This window comes from Rattus norvegicus, chromosome 10, assembly GCF_021556685.1.
Source record: "Rattus norvegicus strain SHRSP/BbbUtx chromosome 10, alternate assembly SHRSP_T2T, whole genome shotgun sequence".
Taxonomy (NCBI): domain Eukaryota; kingdom Metazoa; phylum Chordata; class Mammalia; order Rodentia; family Muridae; genus Rattus; species Rattus norvegicus.
The window spans coordinates 71,388,179-71,407,793 of record NC_141543.1 but is presented as its reverse complement, the minus strand read 5'-3'; the positions used below and the strand labels follow the sequence as shown (position 1 = coordinate 71,407,793).

Sequence of the window (19,615 nt, the reverse complement as noted above, 5' to 3'; positions counted from 1 at the left end):
GGTAGCCTTGGGGTGAGGACAACGGTCTAAGGCCCAAAGTCCAAGAAGGACTTATGTGGCCAACCAGGCATCCCTAAAGCTGACTGGCCCTCTGTGGCTCGGGCTGTCTGTCTTGTGACCCCGCATAGGAAGGCCCCAGGGAGAACCTGTCAAACCACTAAGTCACAGCCGACTTCCCCTTGTGCTGTTTTAATCACTTAAGTCTGTTCGGTCTTTTCCCCTAACTCTGCCCCCTTCCACCTGCAACCCGATCTCCACACACAAATCATCCATTGAAGGTGCCCCCACTGTGTTCCCAAATGGCAGGCCACAAAGAGTATGTGCTGGATGGTCAGTGCATTTTATTGAATCAGCACAGTACAAAAATAAATAAAAATAAGGGAAGGGGAATTAAATTACAGCCAAACAGAGCTTCATGAGTCTCGTCAGATTATAAACCAGACATACTCACAAACACGCCATACATACATACAAAATGAGACAAATATAAATTAATATTAACAGTATCCACAGTTTGGTCAAAGAATAGCTACAGAAGAAATCTCACTTAAAAAAAAAAAAACAAAACAAAACAAAACCAAAACCATCACATGTGTGTACAGCAGTATCGATCGACGTACAGCTATGGGTAAGTCCGGGCAGGGGATGGCACATTTTCTCCTCATTGCAAGTTTAACACTGCTGGGACAAAACTAAATTCTAATAACTGCACGGAAGGATGGATCAACCCTTCATGGTCGTAAGGAGAGAGAAAAATCCAATCGTGAACTCCGCTCCTGCGGCTTGTTCTCAGCACGTGGGATTCTCACGGCCATCTGCTCTAAGGTTATTTTTCTTAAGACACAAAATGCTCCTGGTTCGCATGCACAGTTCCACTGTAAAAGCAACAAGAATAAAAGGGGGTTTTTGTAGATTTTTTTTCACATTTTTCTTGTTTTTTTTTTCTTTTCTATTTTGTGTGTGTTTGTTCTAAAAGTGTCTTCATAGCAGCATGTCAGACGGGTTCTTTGCTCGAACACTTAAGTCTAGCAGTTGTTCCTTCACACAGTCCTGGATACCAGAGCAAAGAGAGAGGGCACGGGCCTCACAATGGAATGATGGAGCTCTTTCCTCAGTCGCCGACCACTCCTGAAATATGCACCTTCTCAAAAAACAAATTTTTGTTTTTTTAAAAAAAAATTAGGTACAAAGAGAAGGAAACAGTCAACGAGGCTGGAATCCTGTTACTGCAGCTCGGAGGAACAGCTTCAGGCCCGCTTCAGCGGCTCTGCAGGCTACAAACGAGTACCCCCCTGTTGGACTGCACATCTGAAGCTCTTCTTCCTCCAACTGCCCCCCCCGGGGGGGGGGCTCCAGGATCTGAGGATGGGCTGCAGGAAGCTGGCCCAGAGAGGCTGCAGCGAGGCCTGTAGTCAGCAGGCCTTGCAGGGCTTTCCAGCTCCATGTCATCATCTGAGGGCCCAGGATCCACTCTCTAGGAACCCGGATGAGGGACTGGGGAAAGGCCCTCTAGTCCAGTCAGGTCCTCTTCCCCACCTCTGAAAGGCTCTATTCCAGGCCTCTGCAATTGAGACCTCAATTTCACAGCTTTCTCTTTGTGTGATTTTCCAGTAGTGCTTGTGCAAGAAGTTGGCAGCCACCTAGAACCTAATCCTATGCAAGATAACCTCTGCCTTCCCCACTGTGGCCCCAGCCCCAGCACCCCCTAGGGAAGCAGGAAAGGAAGAGGAGGCCCTCGGTAGCATCTTCACATTGCTCTTTGTTCCCCAAAGCTGGAGGGAGGGCCATGGAGGAAGACTGGCTCCCTTTTCTTGGACCGCTTCCAAACCCCAAGCTACCAGTCTGGGAAAATTAGAACGAAAAACCATTAAAGTCCAGAGTGTTATGTAGCCGACAGGGATGGGTGGGCACCACACCCAGCAGCTGGAAGTGATCAGCTGGACAGTCACCAAGCTTCCAAACTGATCGGCAGTCACACTCGAACCCTGTAATTGTCCCCAAATGCAGCTGTCTCAGTAGGTTGCACAGAGCAAAGCCTCCTCACCAGGAGAAACTGAACTGCCTGGAAACGGCTTAAAATTAACTAGGGACGGGGTGGGAGACAGCAATGCCATTTCACCCCATCTCGACTTTCCCCAGGGATGTAGGACAAGTATCATGTGCACCAGCAAGAGGCCTTAGCATGTAAGTGGGCACCAACTTGATCTCAGGCATAGACACCCACCTGCCCAGGAGGCAGCATTGCTAGTGGGTCCCTGGCGCTGTCCTGGCTTTTTACACAGGGTGACTGAAGTGTGTCGTTCAAATGAAAAGCTCACTCAGGAGAGGAGCTGCCCCTGGCTTCACCTCATCCCTTAGCTGGGACCCAAAGTGGGAGAGGAATCTAATGAGCAAACCAGCTTATTAACCAGTGCTAAGGTGGAGCACAGACAAAAGGACGGGGAGGGAGCTCCATCCTGCCAGGAAAGGAAAGAAAGCCCTTCTCTCTGAACAGCAAGCAGCAGACCAGGGCCGTGCGCGGCCAACAGTCACCAACAATCTTTGCACCAGACCCACTCCCAGGCGCCTTCACTGATGCCCCGGGGCAGTGGAGATCTTGCCACACCAGAACGGCTGGCTGCAGGAGCCTTTGAGAGAATGAAACAATACCCAGAAAAGGGCTGGTTCCTCCTGGGCCACCAGCCTCGGGGCTCAGCTCAGATCATGGGACAGCGGGAAGCCTCATCTACCCTGGATCCATCGTGGGTACAGGTGACGTAGACGAGTCAGTCCCTTGAGCCCCGGAAAGAGAGTGGTCAGCAGCCGAGGTGGCTCTGAATGCATCTTCTGGGTTCCCACAAGGTTCATCAGTTCGAAAGTCCCCAGAGTTCTTGAAAGGGCTAAAAAAAAAACCCAAGGAAAGAACGTGGGAAGAGGCCCTTGGTGGCTCTGCTAGACACATACTGTACACAAAACTTGATTCTTTAATAATAAATTTTAAAAACGAATGGAATCCTTGAGCCAGGATACCAGCTACAGGGGCTCACCGATCGAGCCCCAGGAGGAGTCGCTTCTTGTCCTCCTGACCACTCTCATTCTTCAAGTCAGAGAACACTTGTGTGAAATAGTGTGGGTCAGCATTGATCTGCAGCATCTTGGAGCTCATGAGGTTGATAACTGAGAGGCAACGGTCCCAAAAGGCTTCCTTGCAGCTCTCCACCAGGAAGGGCTTGAGCGGGTAGGAGATTTCATTGCCCATGTAGGAATAGGAGAGGTACAGACAGGTCAGCAGGACAGCCTGGAGCTCGTGGTCCGAGCCCACCTCAGAGGAGATAACATCCCTGCAGAGCATGTAGAGGAAGACCACATTGGCCGGTGTGATGAAACCCTGGTCCTGCCATCCCTGCAGAAGCAGGGAGCGGTCCACGCTGCGCAGCCAGAGCACGGGGTCCGTTGGGGACAAGTGCTTCAGGCGGTAGCACCGGCGGCAGAGAAACTCACCCAGGCAGCGCAGCAGCTCACTAGTGGACGCCTGGACGATGACCCGTTTGGGTGTTCCTGCGGAGGTGATGGCAGGGTGCGGGGCCTTCTTGACAGAAGAGGAGACCCCAGTCTGGGAGCCAGAAAGCTGGCTGGCTGGGGGTGCGGGCGGCTGGGCCGGCGGGGGCTGGGCGAACGTGGACAGGTTGGCACACGACAGCGACTTCTTCAGGTTCTCATTGTTGAGGTGCGCGATGTTGCTCTGGTAGCTGCTGTTGGGCTGCGCCTTCTTGGAGTTCTTCTTCTTCGCTGACACCGCCACGATCCTCTTCCAAGGCAGTACCGAGATGATGGAGTGCCGCTTCAGGTTCTTGTCCTTGGCGTTCTTGCTGTTCTGCACGGCCGTGTAGTGGCCCACGGTGGCCGCGCCATCCTCAAACAGTGTGGCCTTTCGATAGCTGGGGGACAGGGACAGCACCGTGCCCATGGTGCCACTGCGCGCCCGGCAGGGGCCGGCACCCCTGCGCGCCCAGCCTGCCGGCCGGAGGGAGAAAAAGGCTTACCAAGCCTGTAGCGGCCGCAGAGAGAAAGGAGGCGCTCCCGGGACACGACGCGTGTAGCCCTGCGGATCTGCGTGGAAAACAAGATGGTTCTCAGCCCCGGGCGGGGCTCCGCGCCGCGCCCCTCCGCCCGCACTTCCGAGGCCCGAGCCCCCCGGGCTGCGGCCCCGTGGAGCCCCAGCCTATGCTTCCACTGCGGCACCAGCCAAGCGCCGCAGCGGCCGCCGCCGCAGGCGTCCAACCAGGCCGCGCACACGGCCCCGGTCCGCGGAGGCTTACCCGCAGGCAGGCTCCCCGCGGCAGGCGCAGCCGCTGCGTCCCAGACCCTCCGCAATGCGCGCCGCGGCCCCGGGGCTCGGCGCGGCTCGGCGCGGCTCGGCGCGGCGGCGGCGGCGGCTCTCAGCTTCTGTCCAAGGTTCTGCAGGCGCCGCGGCCCCGCCCCCGCCCGGCCCCCGCCTGCGTCTCCGCCGCGCACCCGCCGGCCCCGCCCCGCCCCGCCCCGGCGAGCGCCCCCCAAGCTGCCTCTCCAGATTGCGCGCGCGGTCCACAAGCCCGCTCAGTCTCGCCGCACTCGCATCTTCAGCGCGAGCGGCGCACAATGGCGCCTCTAGTGGGCGCGCCCCATACGGGTCGCAGCGCGGGCGGCGGGAACGCGCGAAGCCCGGTCTCCACCTGGAAGCCGCCGGCGCCGCGCGGCGCAGCCCGGCCTCCTGAGCCCCGGAGCCGCGCAGCGGAGCTCGCTGGGCGTGCGGGCGAACGGGCGAGCGGGCGGGGCGGAGGGCGGCCCCGCCCAGACACGTGCTGCCTTTGTTCCCGCCGCGGCCCCCTCAGCGGAGGCTGCGGGCGTTGTGGAGCTGGCCGGGGCTCCCACAAGGGAAAGCCGCATCCCGCATCGGCGTAAAGGCCCGGCACCCATCATGACTCTAGAAAGCCAGGCCAGAAGGGCGAGGGCGGCCTAGAGATCCCGTCAGGACAGCTGTCAAAAATCAAAGCTGCTGCGCCTTCAGGCCAGTCTCTCATTTGCCCGTTTTAAAATTTGATGACAGTAAAATTGCAAAATTAAATACGTAAATAAATAAATCTGGTTCTGACTAGCGACGCATAGTTCACAAGCAGCCTCCATATCCTTCACAAAGGCCACTGCTTATTTACAAGTCACTCATTTCGGACTGGTTCTGGAGACCCATACTGTCAAACAAGCCAACCTGTATCTTAACTCAGACTCCCAACTCCGAACCTAAGAGAATTCCTGACAACACCTGCAACGGTTGAGCAAACTACCCAAAACAAGAATCTTGTTGAGGTCATTAGGTGAAGTACTTCCAAGTTAGAAAGTGCCAGTTTCTTTTTGTACCCAAAGACTTCTCAGCCAACACGAGCAGAAAGATTTAGGGATGGGGTGATCAGAATGGAAAATGCCTTGCGCTGTACCGGGGCGGGGGGGGGAGGGGTGGGGGGGAGGGGGGACTAGCTTCGCTGTGGCCCCTCCCTAACAATGTTTCTCATAGAACAAATGGTTGCTGGCTATTACTAGAACACAGCACCTGACACTGGGTAACCTATAAATAAAATAATGAAGTGTTAGCTCACAGTTCTGGAGTATGGTCCAGATCCAGTAGTAGAGCAGGCTATGGGGAGATCGAGGCTTCAACTCACACCGGGAAGGGGGAGAATAATTACTTGGGGGAATGAGGGCAGGTGCCACACAGTCTTTCTAACAACTGCTAGCAGGAGCTTTCGTTAACCCCTTCCTGCTCGAAATTAGTCCATGACTTAGAACCTCTCCTTGAAACACAGGCTGCCAGCACCTTGCCATTTTCCTGCCTCAGTGTTCACTGTTGGCATTCAGGCATGAGCCACCACACCAGCTCCAAAGAAAAACCTCTCCAAGAGCGCCCTCAACACTGACGTTGAAACCAAGCCTCATGGGTCCGACTTAACAGCCCTAGCTGCTCTTCCAATGGAGCTGCCCTGGGTCTCTTCCTTTTCATCATAGTTAAGCTGTAAGTCGTCTTCCTAGGGTCTTTCAGACCCCCTGGCCCAATGCTTCTACCTGGGAAGGCAACCGCTAAAAACCAGCCTCTGAGCTGACTTCATGTTTATGGTCCCCTTCGAATTCTAGGATTAAGCAAAAGTTAAATGTGTTCTACTTCCCTAATTATACACAGGCCTCTGAAGGCTGCAATCCACCCATTAGAAAAAACCTGAACCTGCTGTTGCCTGCAACTGAATTCCAGCTTTTACAATGCATCCTGGAGTTCATTGGCCTTTTCCAGCATGGCTGCATACATGTTCTCTCTTGTCTTCTGTCTGGCCAACCCTATCCCATTACCTTCAAAAACCTCTGTCAACTACTCCAGCCTCCTTGTGTTGCCAAGGACAAAGTCACGTCTGCAGAACAGGATGTCACTACCATACTACGCTGAGAGAAGAGGTTGTCAGGAACCCTACTCATCTGGTAAGCTTACCTCAGGGTGGGCAGAAAGTCTAAGAATCTAAAAGTTGTTCACTCCATGGATCTGGATGTCTCAGCCTGTCTTCTGTAGATTCTGGAATCCCGAAGAAACAGGCTCTAATGCCAGTGAAGAAAGGGACTTGCTAGCAAGGTGAGGGCAAGCAGGCAAAGAGCAGAAGTGTCTTCTTCTGTGTGCTTAGATAGGCGACCAAGAGGCAGTGCAGCCCAGGTTAAAGATGTGTCTTCCTGCCTCAAGAACACAGACTAAAGGCACCTTAAGACCTGAATTAAAGGTGTGTATCTTCTCACCTCAAGATACAGACTAGAAGTGGATCTCCCTACTTCAAATTATGAAAATCCAAAAACAGTCCCTCACTGGTGGGCCTTCCATTTTTGAATTTTACTTAATTCTAGAGGTAATCAAATTAACAACCAAGAATAACCATCACACAAGGCATCACACAGGCCCCTGCCCACTCAAACCCACCTCTGCCTCCCCACACCCAGCTCCCCTCACTGTTCTGAGAAGCAAGGAAGGGCAACAATCTGCCAACATGGCGGAATCAAGAGCCCAGAAGGCAAAGCCAGCTGAGTGTTGCAGGAATGTTTTCTTCCCAGCACTCACTCAGATCTGGGAAGATGTCTGGTTTTCACTATCAGCCTGCCTACTTTCCACAACCCTCTCTCTAGCTACCTTGCAAAGAGGATTACCCACACTACACCGCAGTAGACTTCTGCTCCACACACTCCATTCCCCACGCTGGTCCAAGGACAGCTGGCCAAAGGAATAGCTGGCTACGAGGTGCACAAAGGGCTCAACCGAGAGCTACAGAACCCTGGTTCTTGAGGAAGTCTTCCTGTGAGGGCAGAGAGCAGCATCTAGTGGCTCTTCTGAGCAACACAGGTTACATAACTAGTATACAGCAGGGCACCAGAGCAGCCCTTTTGGCTGCTCACTAACTCGTGAGAAAGCCCTGGTACCTCAAAGGCTCGTGCCTAAAAGAGGCTCTCAGCTAGACAGCCAGAACCAGGCCAGCCCGTGGCCAGACCCTGGAGACCATGTAAGGTGTGGGGAGAGAGCTAGACTAGCTATGAGACCTTCAAGGGGAAACTGTGGCACAAGCTGTGATGGTTTAGTTCAGTCCAGAAGTACCTGAGAGCCATTTTGACCAGTCATGCATTAGTGTGCTACTCTCTAGTAATTACATTTAAAAAGAACAAATGAAATTTTTTAAAGATTTATTTATTTCATGTACATGAATACACTGCTGCTCTCTTCAGACACAACAGGAGAGGGCATCAGATGGTTGTGAGCCACCATGTGGTTGCTGGGATTTGAACTCAGGACCTCTGGAAGAGCAGTCAGTGCTCTTAACTACTGAGTCATCTCTCCAGCCCCCAGAACAAGTGAATTTTATATTGGTCCCAAAAACCCCAATGCATATATAAAAATGAATGGGATGCTTTACACTTTTTTGACTAAGCCTCTAACAGATAGTTTGTGGTTACATATCTGAACTAGCCTCACCTCAGAGGCCTGACAGCCATATACAGTGGCTCTGCAGACAGGATAGGTCTGAGCCATCACACTAGGGGCTGCTATCCTGAGCGCTGGGGTTTTCCTAGGTCTGGAGAGCCCTTTTCATTCTGCTCCAGCTCCACATCACTATGGAAATTATAAAGTACTTTATAAAAACAAAATCTTCTCTAAGTAAAACTATACTGAAGAACACAACTACAACTGAAAAGAGCACACCCACTCCACCGGGAGTTCGGCAGCCCCAAAAGTCCCAGAGGGCCACGCTTGGGGGGCCGAGGGCAGTGTAAAAATGGCCACTATTGAAGGATGCAAAAAGCACAGTACTACAGCATGCTGGCCACCAGGACCTGGGGCACCTACACTCAAGCCACCCACAGCCTGAAGACTGCTGCCCGCCCCACAGGTCCTCGCAGCCCTCTTGCCCCAAAAGACAAATGAACTCCATTTCTGACTCCACTCCTCGCAGCTCAATTTTCCTGCCAAAAACCTTCCCAGCATGTTATGAGGACTCCCAGGAAACAGTGAGGTAAGATAGCTCTGGCCAAGCTCACAGAGGCTTTACGGAGCACCTAAGTGGAAACCCTCCAGCACTCAAGAAAAGACACCTTTTGAAAAAAAAAATTATTTTATTGGAACTCATCTGAACATCAGATATACCTGGTGTTGGTCAGCAAGAACCGTTTGTACATTTGATATGGATGGTGCCAAAACCAAAACAGTGACTGGGCATGATGGGAAGAGAAGAGGGCTGACAACAAAAACCTGATTTTGAAAAGGAAAATAAAAGCCAGTCAGATTCAGTGAAGATGCAAACCCTGGTACAACAAAATCCTTTTACAAAATAGAAATTTATTACCAAAACCTGGAGGGAGACTCTGAGAAAGGCTCTAAAGAAGAGGAAGAGGCCAGCAGGAAGGAGGCGGGAGATGGGGAGGGGGAGGGAAAGAAGACATGGATGAGAGGAGGAAGCACAGTAGGCAGGCGCAGCAAAGGTGCTGGCGCTTACCTGCCCACAAGGCCTGAGAGCCTGCTAGGGAACTGCATGGAGACAAAGCATGCTAAAACCGCCACCCTGTCCCTCACCCTCTTAGGAGGCAGAGAAAGACACTGGGAGGGGGACACAAGGGCGCTTCAAATGCAACAAGGAGAATTAATATTTTTAATTAAAAAAAAAAAAACACCCCAGTCTCATTCCCAATGTTCACTATTTAAAAAATAAAAATGAAAAAAGAAAAAAGCAAATCCATCTGACAGCAGGAAAGGGTGGGAGAGGGAAGCAGCAGATGGAGCTGAGACAGCCCAACTCCTCTAGAAGGAAAGGGAAAGGACATGGCTGAGAGGAAAGAGAGGAGAGGGACAGTTAAAACACTGACGTCTAATCTAGTTACAGTGTTAAAAAAAGCCACATGCACAGCAGGCCCCCAAGGGCGTGGGCCCTCACTGCTCCCCGTGGCCGTAGTGGACACTAGCTCCTGGACCTCTTCCCATCTGTTCACAGGGCAGGGCCGAGCACGCACTGCAGCCATGGGGCAGCACAGCAGGCTCTTAGGCTAGTCTGCTGGAGCCAATGTCAGAGAGGGAAGGGTGGACAGGCCAGATGGCAGGGGAAAACACCAAACGCCTCATTTCAAATGAAAAAGAAAACAGCAGTCTATACATAGTTGTTTGTTTTGGTTCAGTACAAACAGAATAAAAAGTCGTTGCTTTTGATGGTCAGCAAACACCCAATTCTGAAGAGGAGGAGAGGTGGCGCCCAGCAGGTGGATGAGGATCCCCAGTGGTTGGCGGGGTGCCTGGCTTTGCGGCCCTCTCCCAGGAGGCAGAGAGCACAGCTTTAGGTAGTGTAAGCCTTTTTCCTTTTATTTAGAATCTTTTTTTTTCTTTTTCTTTTTTTTAAGCAATTTCCCCACTCCCATGTTGGCCAGTGCTGATTACATGAGAACCGGCCGCCTATCGCTGGATACAGATGCACCAATGAGGGTTAAAAACTTTCCGAGCGAAAAGTAGAACAGAAAGAAAAGAATCTCCTAGCATTTCCCCAAGGGTTCACTCTCCCGCCACACACACTCTCCAAAGGACCGCTACAGATCCAACTCTGCAAGAGAAGACAGAGCAGTGTCAATCGGGGAAGCCGTGAGGACCAGACGGTGTCCAGTGTCGACAGGCAGAAGACAGCGCTGCCCGGCCCTGTGTCCCGGGGCCAGCACTCACCTATGTCAGCTTCTTGGCTTTGTTGTAGAGGGAGTCTACTACTTTACTCATGTTCTGAATTGTTTCCAGAGCAGCTTCATAAGTTTTATCTACTGGGGGTTCATCGAAAATGATCAGGACACCCTCCCCCTGGTCCAAAATCCCTGTAAGAAACACAGCAACAAACCAGGTAGGAGATATTAGATAATAAAAAATAAGGACCCCACTCCATAGTCTCATTTTCTCCCAACTTTTCACAGAGCGCCTTTGCTAGACTCTTCTTTAAAAAAGGTCCTTTATTATTTTAATTTCTGTGTATATGTATGAGTCTATTTGAGGATACAAGAAACCTCGGATGCCGGAAGAGGGGGTCAAATCCTCTTCAACTAGAGGCACAGGCAACTGTGGGTCGCTATATAGATGCTGGGAACTGAACCTGGGTCCTCTGAAAGAGCAGTTAAATGTCCTAACTGCTGAGCTCTCTCTCCAGCTCCTTACACATTCTTCAAAGGGAAGGTTACGAGGAACCATCAGGAGAGAGACTCAGTCCCTGTTTTAAAGATATACACACACACATACCTAACCAGCTCAATTCAAATTCTAACCAGCTCCTGGCCTATGTGACTTTTACTCACCATGAAACTTCTTGTCAAGAATCATCTGTGATAATTTTCTTTCCACGTCGGCCTAAAATCAAAGCACATAATTAAAGACACCAATAGTCATTGGTCAGAAATCAGCCAGACATGAAAGTTAAGACTCTTATAAGAAAATGGGTTGGAGCAAAATACCAACAGTACAGCTCTGAGCCCACGCTCTGTTCCCACGGAGCGCCCAGCCCCTCTGCACCTTTCCCTGTTCCCACCCCTAACAGGCCTGAGAACTTACCTTGGAGAGTTTGATGAGGCTAGATATGTGTTCGATCTAAAAGGAAAAGCAGACAGCAACACTGAAAGTTTGAATTTACTTCCAATATAAAAAGGAGAACAGGGAACTGTTGTGTCTCTCGAGCCTGCGGAATTGAGAGGGCCTAATTCTCCGTGGCCGTGCTTAATGCTCTGCTCTGTCTACTTCCCTGCCCTTCACCAGACAGAACATGCTCCCATCCCATGCACCAAATACATAAAATATTTACTACACGGACAGTGACTACTCAGAACACTAGGAACCCAGCAGGACAAGCCCAAGCCCTTGGTGGCCTCTTACCAGACAGACAGACCCTTGAAAATGAGTTCCTATTTTGGACAACAGCACAACATGTAGCCCAAAACTGTTGACAAAGTTCCCAGGGAGATTCTGACCTGTACTCGGGAGAAAGGTTCAATGACCCGGATCAGATTCTGTTCCAGTAAGTTATCGTACAACTTGGCCAAATGTGTGCTGATGATTGGGTCGTCCCGGAGCTCCGCCCTGTAGTCTGTCAGGGCCTGCAAAACAAACCTCACAACTGTTAAGGTCTGGGTAAAATATTTAGGCCTAGATGGAATGTTAAGGCCTAGGTAACTGTTACCTGGCCAGCCTGCCATTTTGTGTTGTTACTAATATTATAAGGCAACTTTCTCATGCACACGTTGATTCCATATTCTGTTGTCCTGTGCCCTTGGAATCCAATCCAATATAAAGTCGGTAGAAATGCTCTGTATAGTTATCCAAATGTGTGACAGTGGACCACGCCACCAGACAGAACAACTGGTAAGGTAGTTGTGATGGTTTGTATATGCTTGGCCCAGGGAGTAGCACTATTAGACGGTGTGGCCCTGTTGGTAGGTGTGTCACTGTGGGTGTGGGCTTTAAGACCCTCATCCTAGCTGCCCAGAACTCAGTATTCCGCTAGCAGCCTTCAGATGAAGATGTAGAACTCTCAGCTCCTCCTGAACCATGCCTACCTGGACCTGGACGCTGCCACGCTCCTGCCTCGATGATAATGGACTGAAACCTCTGAACCTGTAACAGTCCCAATTAAATGTTGTCCTTTATAAGACTTGCATTGGTCATGTGTCTGGTCACAGCAGTAAAACCCTAACTAAGACAGAAGTTGGTACCAAGGACTGGGGCATTGCTGTGATAGGCCTGACCATGCTTTTGTTTGGAGGAATGTGGGTTAGGGGAGATTGGAGAATAGTGGGATGCTTTAAGTGGGGCTTAATGGGCGATCCTAGTAGGAATAAGGAAGATTTTGTTGCTGAGTATGGTTTGAACTGTGCAGACCTGGTCCAGGAGGTTTCCAAGGAGAAGAATTTCAGTATGTGGCATAGAGACTGTTTTTATGGTATTTTGGTAAAGAATGTGCCTGCTTTTTGCCCTTGTCTGAAGAGTCTACCTGAGTCCAAGGTAAAGAGATGTATATTAATGGCACTGACAAAGGAAGTCTCAGAAAAAGCCCAGCAGAGACTTTGTTCTCTGGCTAAGTCTCATTAAGAGTGTTTTTGAACAAGCACAGCAAGCTTAGAAAGGAAATATAAAATATGTAGTTCCAGTATTTAAGGGGCACCAGGAAATGAAATGGAGCCAAATCCTGGCAAATTAAGGGAGTGAGACTTTGGGGCAAGATCCTACCCAGCTAAATTTAGATCTAGGCATGGTGGTATACACCTTTAATCCAGGCCAAGTAGATCTCTCGGTTCAAGACCAGTCAGGGAAGTTCCAGGTAAAGAATAGCTTAAATCCAGGCACGGTGGTACAGACCTTTAATCTCAGGAGTCAGGCAGGCAGATCTCTTGAGTTCAAGGTCAATCTACAGAGCAAGATCCAGGACACCCAAGCTTAGGCAGTGAGGGAGTTAGAAAAGAGGACGCTAGTGATAATGTAATAGAACAAGGGGCCATGTTACAGCTCCTACAAGCAGCAGAACACGGCAGCTTTGGCCATGCGGCTCTGGCTTTAGAGTGAAAAATAGAAGGGACTCCTGGGACATTGATGCTGGTGAGCTGGAGCTAAGAAATTAGCAGTGATTAAGAAGAGACTAACTTCGGGCTGGAGAGATGGCTCAGTGGTTAAGAGCACTGACTGCTCTTCCAGAGGTCCTGAGTTCAAATCCCAGCAACCACATGGTGGCCCACAACCATCTGTAACAGGGATCCGATGCCCTCTTCTGGTGTGTCTGAAGACAGCTACAGTGTATTCATATACATAAAATAAACAAAATCTTAAAAAAAAAAAAAAAGAGACCAACATCACTGCAGTGAAGTCTTCTGGGAAGTGTTTTCTGAGAACACAAAGAAGCTGTGTCCCAGAGATAGCCAAGGCTGTATGTCATGCTGCAGCTGGACTTGGTAATGGGTAAGAGTCATCCAGGTGGTATTGGTTTTGAATGCATGAAGGGGTAAAGCAGTTCAGCTGAGGCCTGGCACTGTGAGAGGCCATGGAAGGCCATTGATGAAGGTACAGCCCCCAGTTGCAATTGGCAGCCCAGGACTGAAAGGGTCATGCAAAGTAGTTGAAGCTTGGCACCAGAAAGAGAGTCTAAGAGAGGATACTGGTGAAGGGGAAGACCCCAGTGTATTGGTGATGCCAGTACCATAGGCTGATCACCAAGAACAGCAGTAGCAGTGGAGTGGATCAACCAGAGCTTAGAATGCCACAGAGGGCAGAGCTGGAGAAGTGACACCAGCCCTTTAGAGGAGCCCAGAAGATCATGTATGGATTCCAGACACTGAAACAAGAAGTCGTACATTGAAGCTGCTTTGGAGACCCCAAGATTTTTGAGATGCCAGAGTCATGGGCTATCTGCTGAAGAAAGTTGCTAACAGGGAGTGGAACCAGTCCAGGTGAAAGAAGTTTGTTGAGTCAACAAAGATGAAAAAGGAGCTGGAGATCTGAAGGCTGCTTTGACGTCAGACAAGGAGATGCAGAGTCTGGAGTTTGCCCGGCTGGTTTCCTGTCTTGCCTTGGGGATTACAATTAAGTGATTGGATGAATCTCAGAAGAGACCCTGAACTCTGGACTTTTAACATCACAGAGACTGCTACTGACTATGGGGACTTTTGAAGTTGGACTTGCATTAGGCTATGTTTAGGTATGGCCCCCATAGAGTGGATGTGATGGTTTGCATATGCTTGGCCCTGGAGTAGCACTATTAGAAGGTGTGGCCCTGTTGGTAGGTGTGTCACTGTGGGTGTGGGTTTTCAGACCTTTATCCTAGCTCCCTGAAGCTAGTCTTCCACTAGCAGCCTTCAGATGCAGATGTAGAACTCTCAGCTCCTCCTAAACCATGCCTGGCCTGGATGCTGCCATGCTCCTGCCTTGATGGACTGAACCTCTGAACCTGTAAGCCAGCCCCAATTAAATGTCCTTTATAAGACTTGCATTGGTCATGGTGTCTGTTCACAGCAATAAAACCCTAACTAAGACAAAAGTAAGAAGTTCAGAGCCCTGGTAAATCTCCTAATTGAGAATGGCAAGAATTCAAACTAGCTCCCAACCAGGTTACTGTCCTGGAGCACATGACCACAACACACCACTAAGAGGGCAATAACAACCAGTCAGGTAACAGACCGCCTACAGTTCTCCATGCTAATGAGATGTCTAGACAGACCCCAAGTATTTAGCCAATAAGCTTCCCTTCCTGCAAAAGGTATTTAATCTCTAGTTCACCCTGAGTTAGACTATGAATCTTCTGCCAGGAATAATGCAGTTTGGACAAGTAAGGGCATCTCCTTCACCAAGGATTACTGTGGGGGAGGCCTTTGTCATGGAGAGCCACACCTAAGTCTCCCACAAAAGCCCCTCCATATCCTGGCACTCACTCGGATAAGTCAGATCCACCCCCAACATCTACCCCAACCCTGAGACTCCATTCTCAACTCCTCAAAGTTTCCAGTGGTGTCCGGTTACACAGGAGTTTGAGAACCACAGCCTCTGTTTCTTACCCAAAAAGCATGGGCTAGGACCCCTATCTTAGGCTGTGTTTTGCCTCCAAGAGTGGTGTATTAACCATTCTGACACCCCAGCAGTGAGATGGAAATGCAGAGCCACACCCACAATAAGCTTGGACCCAAACCAACCACCCAGTAGCACATACTACACCTGGGTATAAGCGTTACGGTATTTGCTTTTATAAGCTGCCCCCAGAATGGATCCCAGCATAAGAGAGACACCTGCACCAGTATAAGAAACTATTTGAAAAAAAGACTTCCATTTTGAGAAGGGGTTGAGTAAAGTTTAAGTTCCTAAGACCTCCCTGGGAATTGACATCCTACTGAGCAGATAACAGATATCCACGTTAAGACACAAATATTAATTAGATAAGGCAAATCTCCTGCCACAGCTAAATACCCCAACCAACAGAAGTTGGACACATGTACAACAGAGTCATGCTCCTAAGGAAACCCTCTAATCCTAAATCCTGATTGGTGGAATAATTTGACACAGATATTGGTAGATTTTAGGCTTAAAAACCCTGTAGGATCTTAATGTCACAGTGACATTACTCTTAATCATGACCCTGATCCATCAGTCTCTCTGAGATCAGTGTTTGTGTGGTTTATGAGGCAAATTCTGGATCCCAACAACAACAGAGACTGGACAGTACTTTAAATTCTCTAATCCTTGCCTCCAGAGAAGTCGGCTGCTCTGGTAACTGTGCCATTGCTATAGATACAGGAAGTCTGGAAAGCTGGAAGGAAGACAGCACAAGAGTAAGAAGAACAAAAGCACAGAGCCACTACCTTTCTGTTCTGCCGTTCAGTCCTGTAAGCCAAAAGACGCTCTACTTACAAAACCAAATGAACTGCACATATATTTTCTGCATACATTTCAAAGAACTCTGAGATTAAACAATGAAAAATATGAATTACACAAGTAGTTCCTAAGAGCTTTGTAGATAAAACAACATGGCTCTGCAGACAAAGAAAGCAAAAATACCTTTTTTGTTTGTTTTTAGGTTTTTGTTGTCGTCTGTTTTTTTTTTTTTTTTTTTGAGGCGTGCGTTTTTTTTCCCTTCTGTTTGTTTTTCTTTTTTTTTTTTTTTAAAGATTTATTTATTTTTATGTGGATGAGTGCACTGTAGCTGACTTCAGACACACCAGAAGAGGGCATCAGATCCCATTACAGATGGTTGTGAGCCACCATGTGGTTGCTGGGAATTGAACTCAGGACCTCTGGAAGAGCAGTCAGTGCTCTTAACCGCTGAGCCATCTCTCCAGCCCCATTTGTTTTTCAAGACAGGATTTCTCTGCCTATCCTCCCCTGTCCTGGAAATCGCTCTGTGGACCAAGCAAGCCTCAAACTCAAGAGATCTGCCTGCCTCTGTGCTGGGTTCTAGAGGTGTGCACCATTGGCTCTGACTAGGTCTCATTTTTGGGTTTCTTTTCTGCCAACATTAATATTTTTATTGATTATTTGGGTATTTCACATAATATACCCTGATCACACTCACTGCCCAGTCTTCCCAGGTCCTTAAAAACCATAAGAATATATATGCTTTTGTTTTAATCTCAGACGTGGGATACAGAGCTGCTTCAGATTATTCATAAGAGCTGACTATATGGTTTGCCTCAATCTAGCAGGGGAGTGATTTTACCTGCAACTGTGTGATGGTTGGAACTCTAGAGACTTTTCAGAGGGTTTATAAGTGCTGGGGCCCTAAGAGGCAGGGTGGGTTATTGGTGGGTTATTGATTGTTGGTTGGTTCTTCATAAGCAAAGAAGACACAAGAAGAAATTAGACAATCCTGACATGGAAGATCAAACTTGCTCCAGAGAACTCCACAGCCCTAATCAGCAGGAAGTAGTCTAACAAGACAGTGCGCTTTCCCGCCCCTTCCCAGTATATCCTTTTTCTCTCTCTTACCCAGTGTTAGGGAGTTGAAAGGTGGAAAGGGGGGTGAGGAAGAATGAAAGAAAGAACCCACAAAGTAGCAAGTGTTGGCTACAAAGAAAGGAAAGCAAAAAACAAAACAAAACAAACAACAAAAAAACCAAAACAGACATCTGTAGTCTTTCTTTATGTAGGAAGGCAGGTACAGGATAGAACAAGGCCTGTTCTTGGGATTGGGCGAGAAGGAAGGAAGGGCAGGAAAAAGTTTTAAAGAGAAGGAGCCAGAGCGAAGAGGAGTTGGGAGAACATGATGGCAGATGTTAAGATTCTTCTCTGCTCATAGATACAGGTTATAATGAATACTTCTAAGGGATGAGTGTGTACAGGATTTTGTGCTGTATTGATGGGCAAATTATATCTTATCAATTGGATCAGAGGCTATTGTGTGGTGTGTTCTTTCATGTGGTGACTTAATTGAGTTCAAGAGAAGGTATGGTAGTGGGACACGCCAAGCCCGCCACAGAACTGGGATGTGTATGCCTGGCGTGGTAACGACCTGCCAAGGGAACTGTGAGTGAAAGGGAAACAGCATGGCAGGGCACCACACTGAACAGCTCGTGGACCACCTGGGTCAGACAGCACCATGGGGGCCAGTGTGGAGCTGCTGAGATCAATTAGTGCTAGTTCCTATGGCCTCACGGAGCTGGAACTATCCAGAGAACCACTGCCCAGGTCCTCACAGGAACCAGTCGCTCACCTTTTATTTTATGTTTTTACCGCAATGGAAGTCCACTTTGCTTTGCCCACATACTCACTGGAACATGGTCAAAGAAAACTGAGTCTTCCCCAACACAAAGCCCTGCCAGAAGCCATCAACTGTGAAGACTACATTTCAGCACTTCAGTTCTCTTTGAGGGCTTCCTGTCTAGGCTGTTTTTTATTTCGTTGGGAGAGGGGTGGGTGTTACAGAAGCTTTCTATGCCTCTTTGTCTGGTTTACTAAACTCAGACTAAGAGAACACCAGTTCAGAAAAAAAATACACAAGTCCATCCTAAAGTTTAAAGAAGTGATTCTCCCATTTTAGCCTACAGCATCATCCTGAGGAAGTTTTTCTCTTAGAGCTAGGTAAAGTGCAACACTTGGGAAAATGAGGCAAAACTGCTCTGAGTTTCAGATCAGTGTGGGATACATAGCAAGACTCTGTCTCAAGACATGGTAACTGCCAGGTAGTGGTGGTGCACACTTTTAGTCTTAGCACTCAGGAGACAGAGCAGGTGGATCTCTGTAAGTTTGAGGATAACCCAGTCTACAGAGAGTTCCAGGACAGCCAGGGGTACACAGAGAAATCCTCCTGTCTTGAAAAACAAATAATGGGGCTGGAGAGATGGCTCAGTGGTTAAGAGCATTGACTGCTCTTCCACAGGTCCTGAGTTCAAATCCCAGCAACCACATGGTGGCTCGCAACCATCTGTAATGAGATGTGATGCCCTCTTCTGGTGTGTCTGAAGACAGCTACAGAGTACTTATATGCATAAAATAAATAATAAATCTTAAAAAAAAAATGGATGGATGGATGGACGGACAGACAGAGGTGGACAGACAGCTGACACATAAACAAAGTGAGCCTGGGATACCTAAAGCTGTTCTGTGTGGAAGAAGTAGGCCTAGAGTTAAGCTATGAAACACGACAGTTGTATGGTTTGGCCATCCCAATTATCGCTTTACCACAAAGTAAAGGTAAATAACTTTATCATACATGTAAATAACAACTTTGTGTGTGTGTGTGTGTGTGTGTGTGTGTGTGTGTGTGTGTGTGTGTGTGTGTGTGTGTGTGTGTACTTGGATGTAGGTGCCTGCAGACCCAGAAGTTAGCATCTCCCTGGGCTGGAGTGATAGGAGGTTATAAGCTGCCCGATGTGAGTGCTGGGAACAGAGCGCAGGTCCTCTGTAAGAGCAGTTCATTCTCTTAGTCTGTGAAATCACTTCTCCAGTTCCAAATGACAATTTGACATAAAAAAGCATATACAAATGAATTAAATACAGCTCAGCATCCCACTGCACTCACTGTATAGAACTATTTCCTGGTTTTGATAATTTTTGGGTGAAGAGCCTACAGGATCAACATATAATCTCTAACTTTGAGGTGGTTTGAGGTGTTTATTTTTGAGACAGGGTTTCTCTGTGTCTCCCTGGCTATCCTGGAACCCTCTGTAGACCAGGCTGGCCTAGAACTCAAGGATCCACCTGTTTCTGCCTCCCACATGCTGGAATGACACCACTGCTGAAGCTGTTATTTAAAGTCCTACAATGAATTCAACACCATGCTCACCTTTTCAAAATCTGCCAGTGATCTGTTCTTGCTAGCTTGAGCCACACATTTCAATGCTTCTGTCTGAGAATTAAAAAAATAAATAAAAGTTCATGAACATGATCTCTTCTGCATTGAACATCACTGTATGCCAACCAGTTTCCCTTTGAAATGTAGTGATTTAAATATAAGTTTCCAGATAGACCCAGATGATTCCTTTCTCCTTATTCCATGATTTTTTATCTCCACATGCACCCAATATTTCTGCCCTCAAACCTGATAATGCCTGGGTTTTATCAAGGGTCACTCTACTAGTTTGAACTGACTGAGGTTTGCACTGAGGTTCA

General features: G+C 48.7%; 2 protein-coding genes across 9 annotated transcripts in view; both read right to left on the bottom strand.

Annotated features, from left to right (window-relative positions):
- Positions 1 to 319: 319 nt before the first annotated feature.
- On the bottom strand, positions 320 to 4,384 carry Cdk5r1 (cyclin-dependent kinase 5 regulatory subunit 1). Of its 2 annotated transcripts, NM_001439477.1 has the most exon segments (2): positions 320 to 4,089; positions 4,299 to 4,384. In NM_001439477.1, a coding segment is annotated over 1 exon segment (924 nt). In that variant the 5' UTR covers positions 3,947 to 4,089; positions 4,299 to 4,384; the 3' UTR covers positions 320 to 3,022.
- A 4,236-nt stretch (positions 4,385 to 8,620) lies between these two features.
- Psmd11 (proteasome 26S subunit, non-ATPase 11) overlaps positions 8,621 to 19,615 on the bottom strand; it is a 45,745-nt gene continuing 34,750 nt past the window's right edge. Inside the window, exons 9-14 of one of the 7 annotated variants that reach the window (XM_087572040.1) lie at positions 19,290 to 19,352; positions 11,506 to 11,631; positions 11,093 to 11,128; positions 10,840 to 10,891; positions 10,226 to 10,368; positions 8,621 to 10,109 (exon numbers count right to left, since the gene is read on the bottom strand). In XM_087572040.1, coding sequence (XP_087428166.1) covers positions 10,226 to 10,368; positions 10,840 to 10,891; positions 11,093 to 11,128; positions 11,506 to 11,631; positions 19,290 to 19,352 — 420 coding nt within the window. In that variant the 3' untranslated portion in view covers positions 8,621 to 10,109. Of the gene's footprint in view, positions 10,369 to 10,839; positions 10,892 to 11,092; positions 13,178 to 16,172; positions 16,216 to 16,653; positions 18,218 to 18,483; positions 19,353 to 19,615 lie in introns of those variants that run through there. The other 6 variants (XM_087572041.1, XR_015630611.1, NR_172065.1 and 3 more) reach the window with 6 other exon arrangements.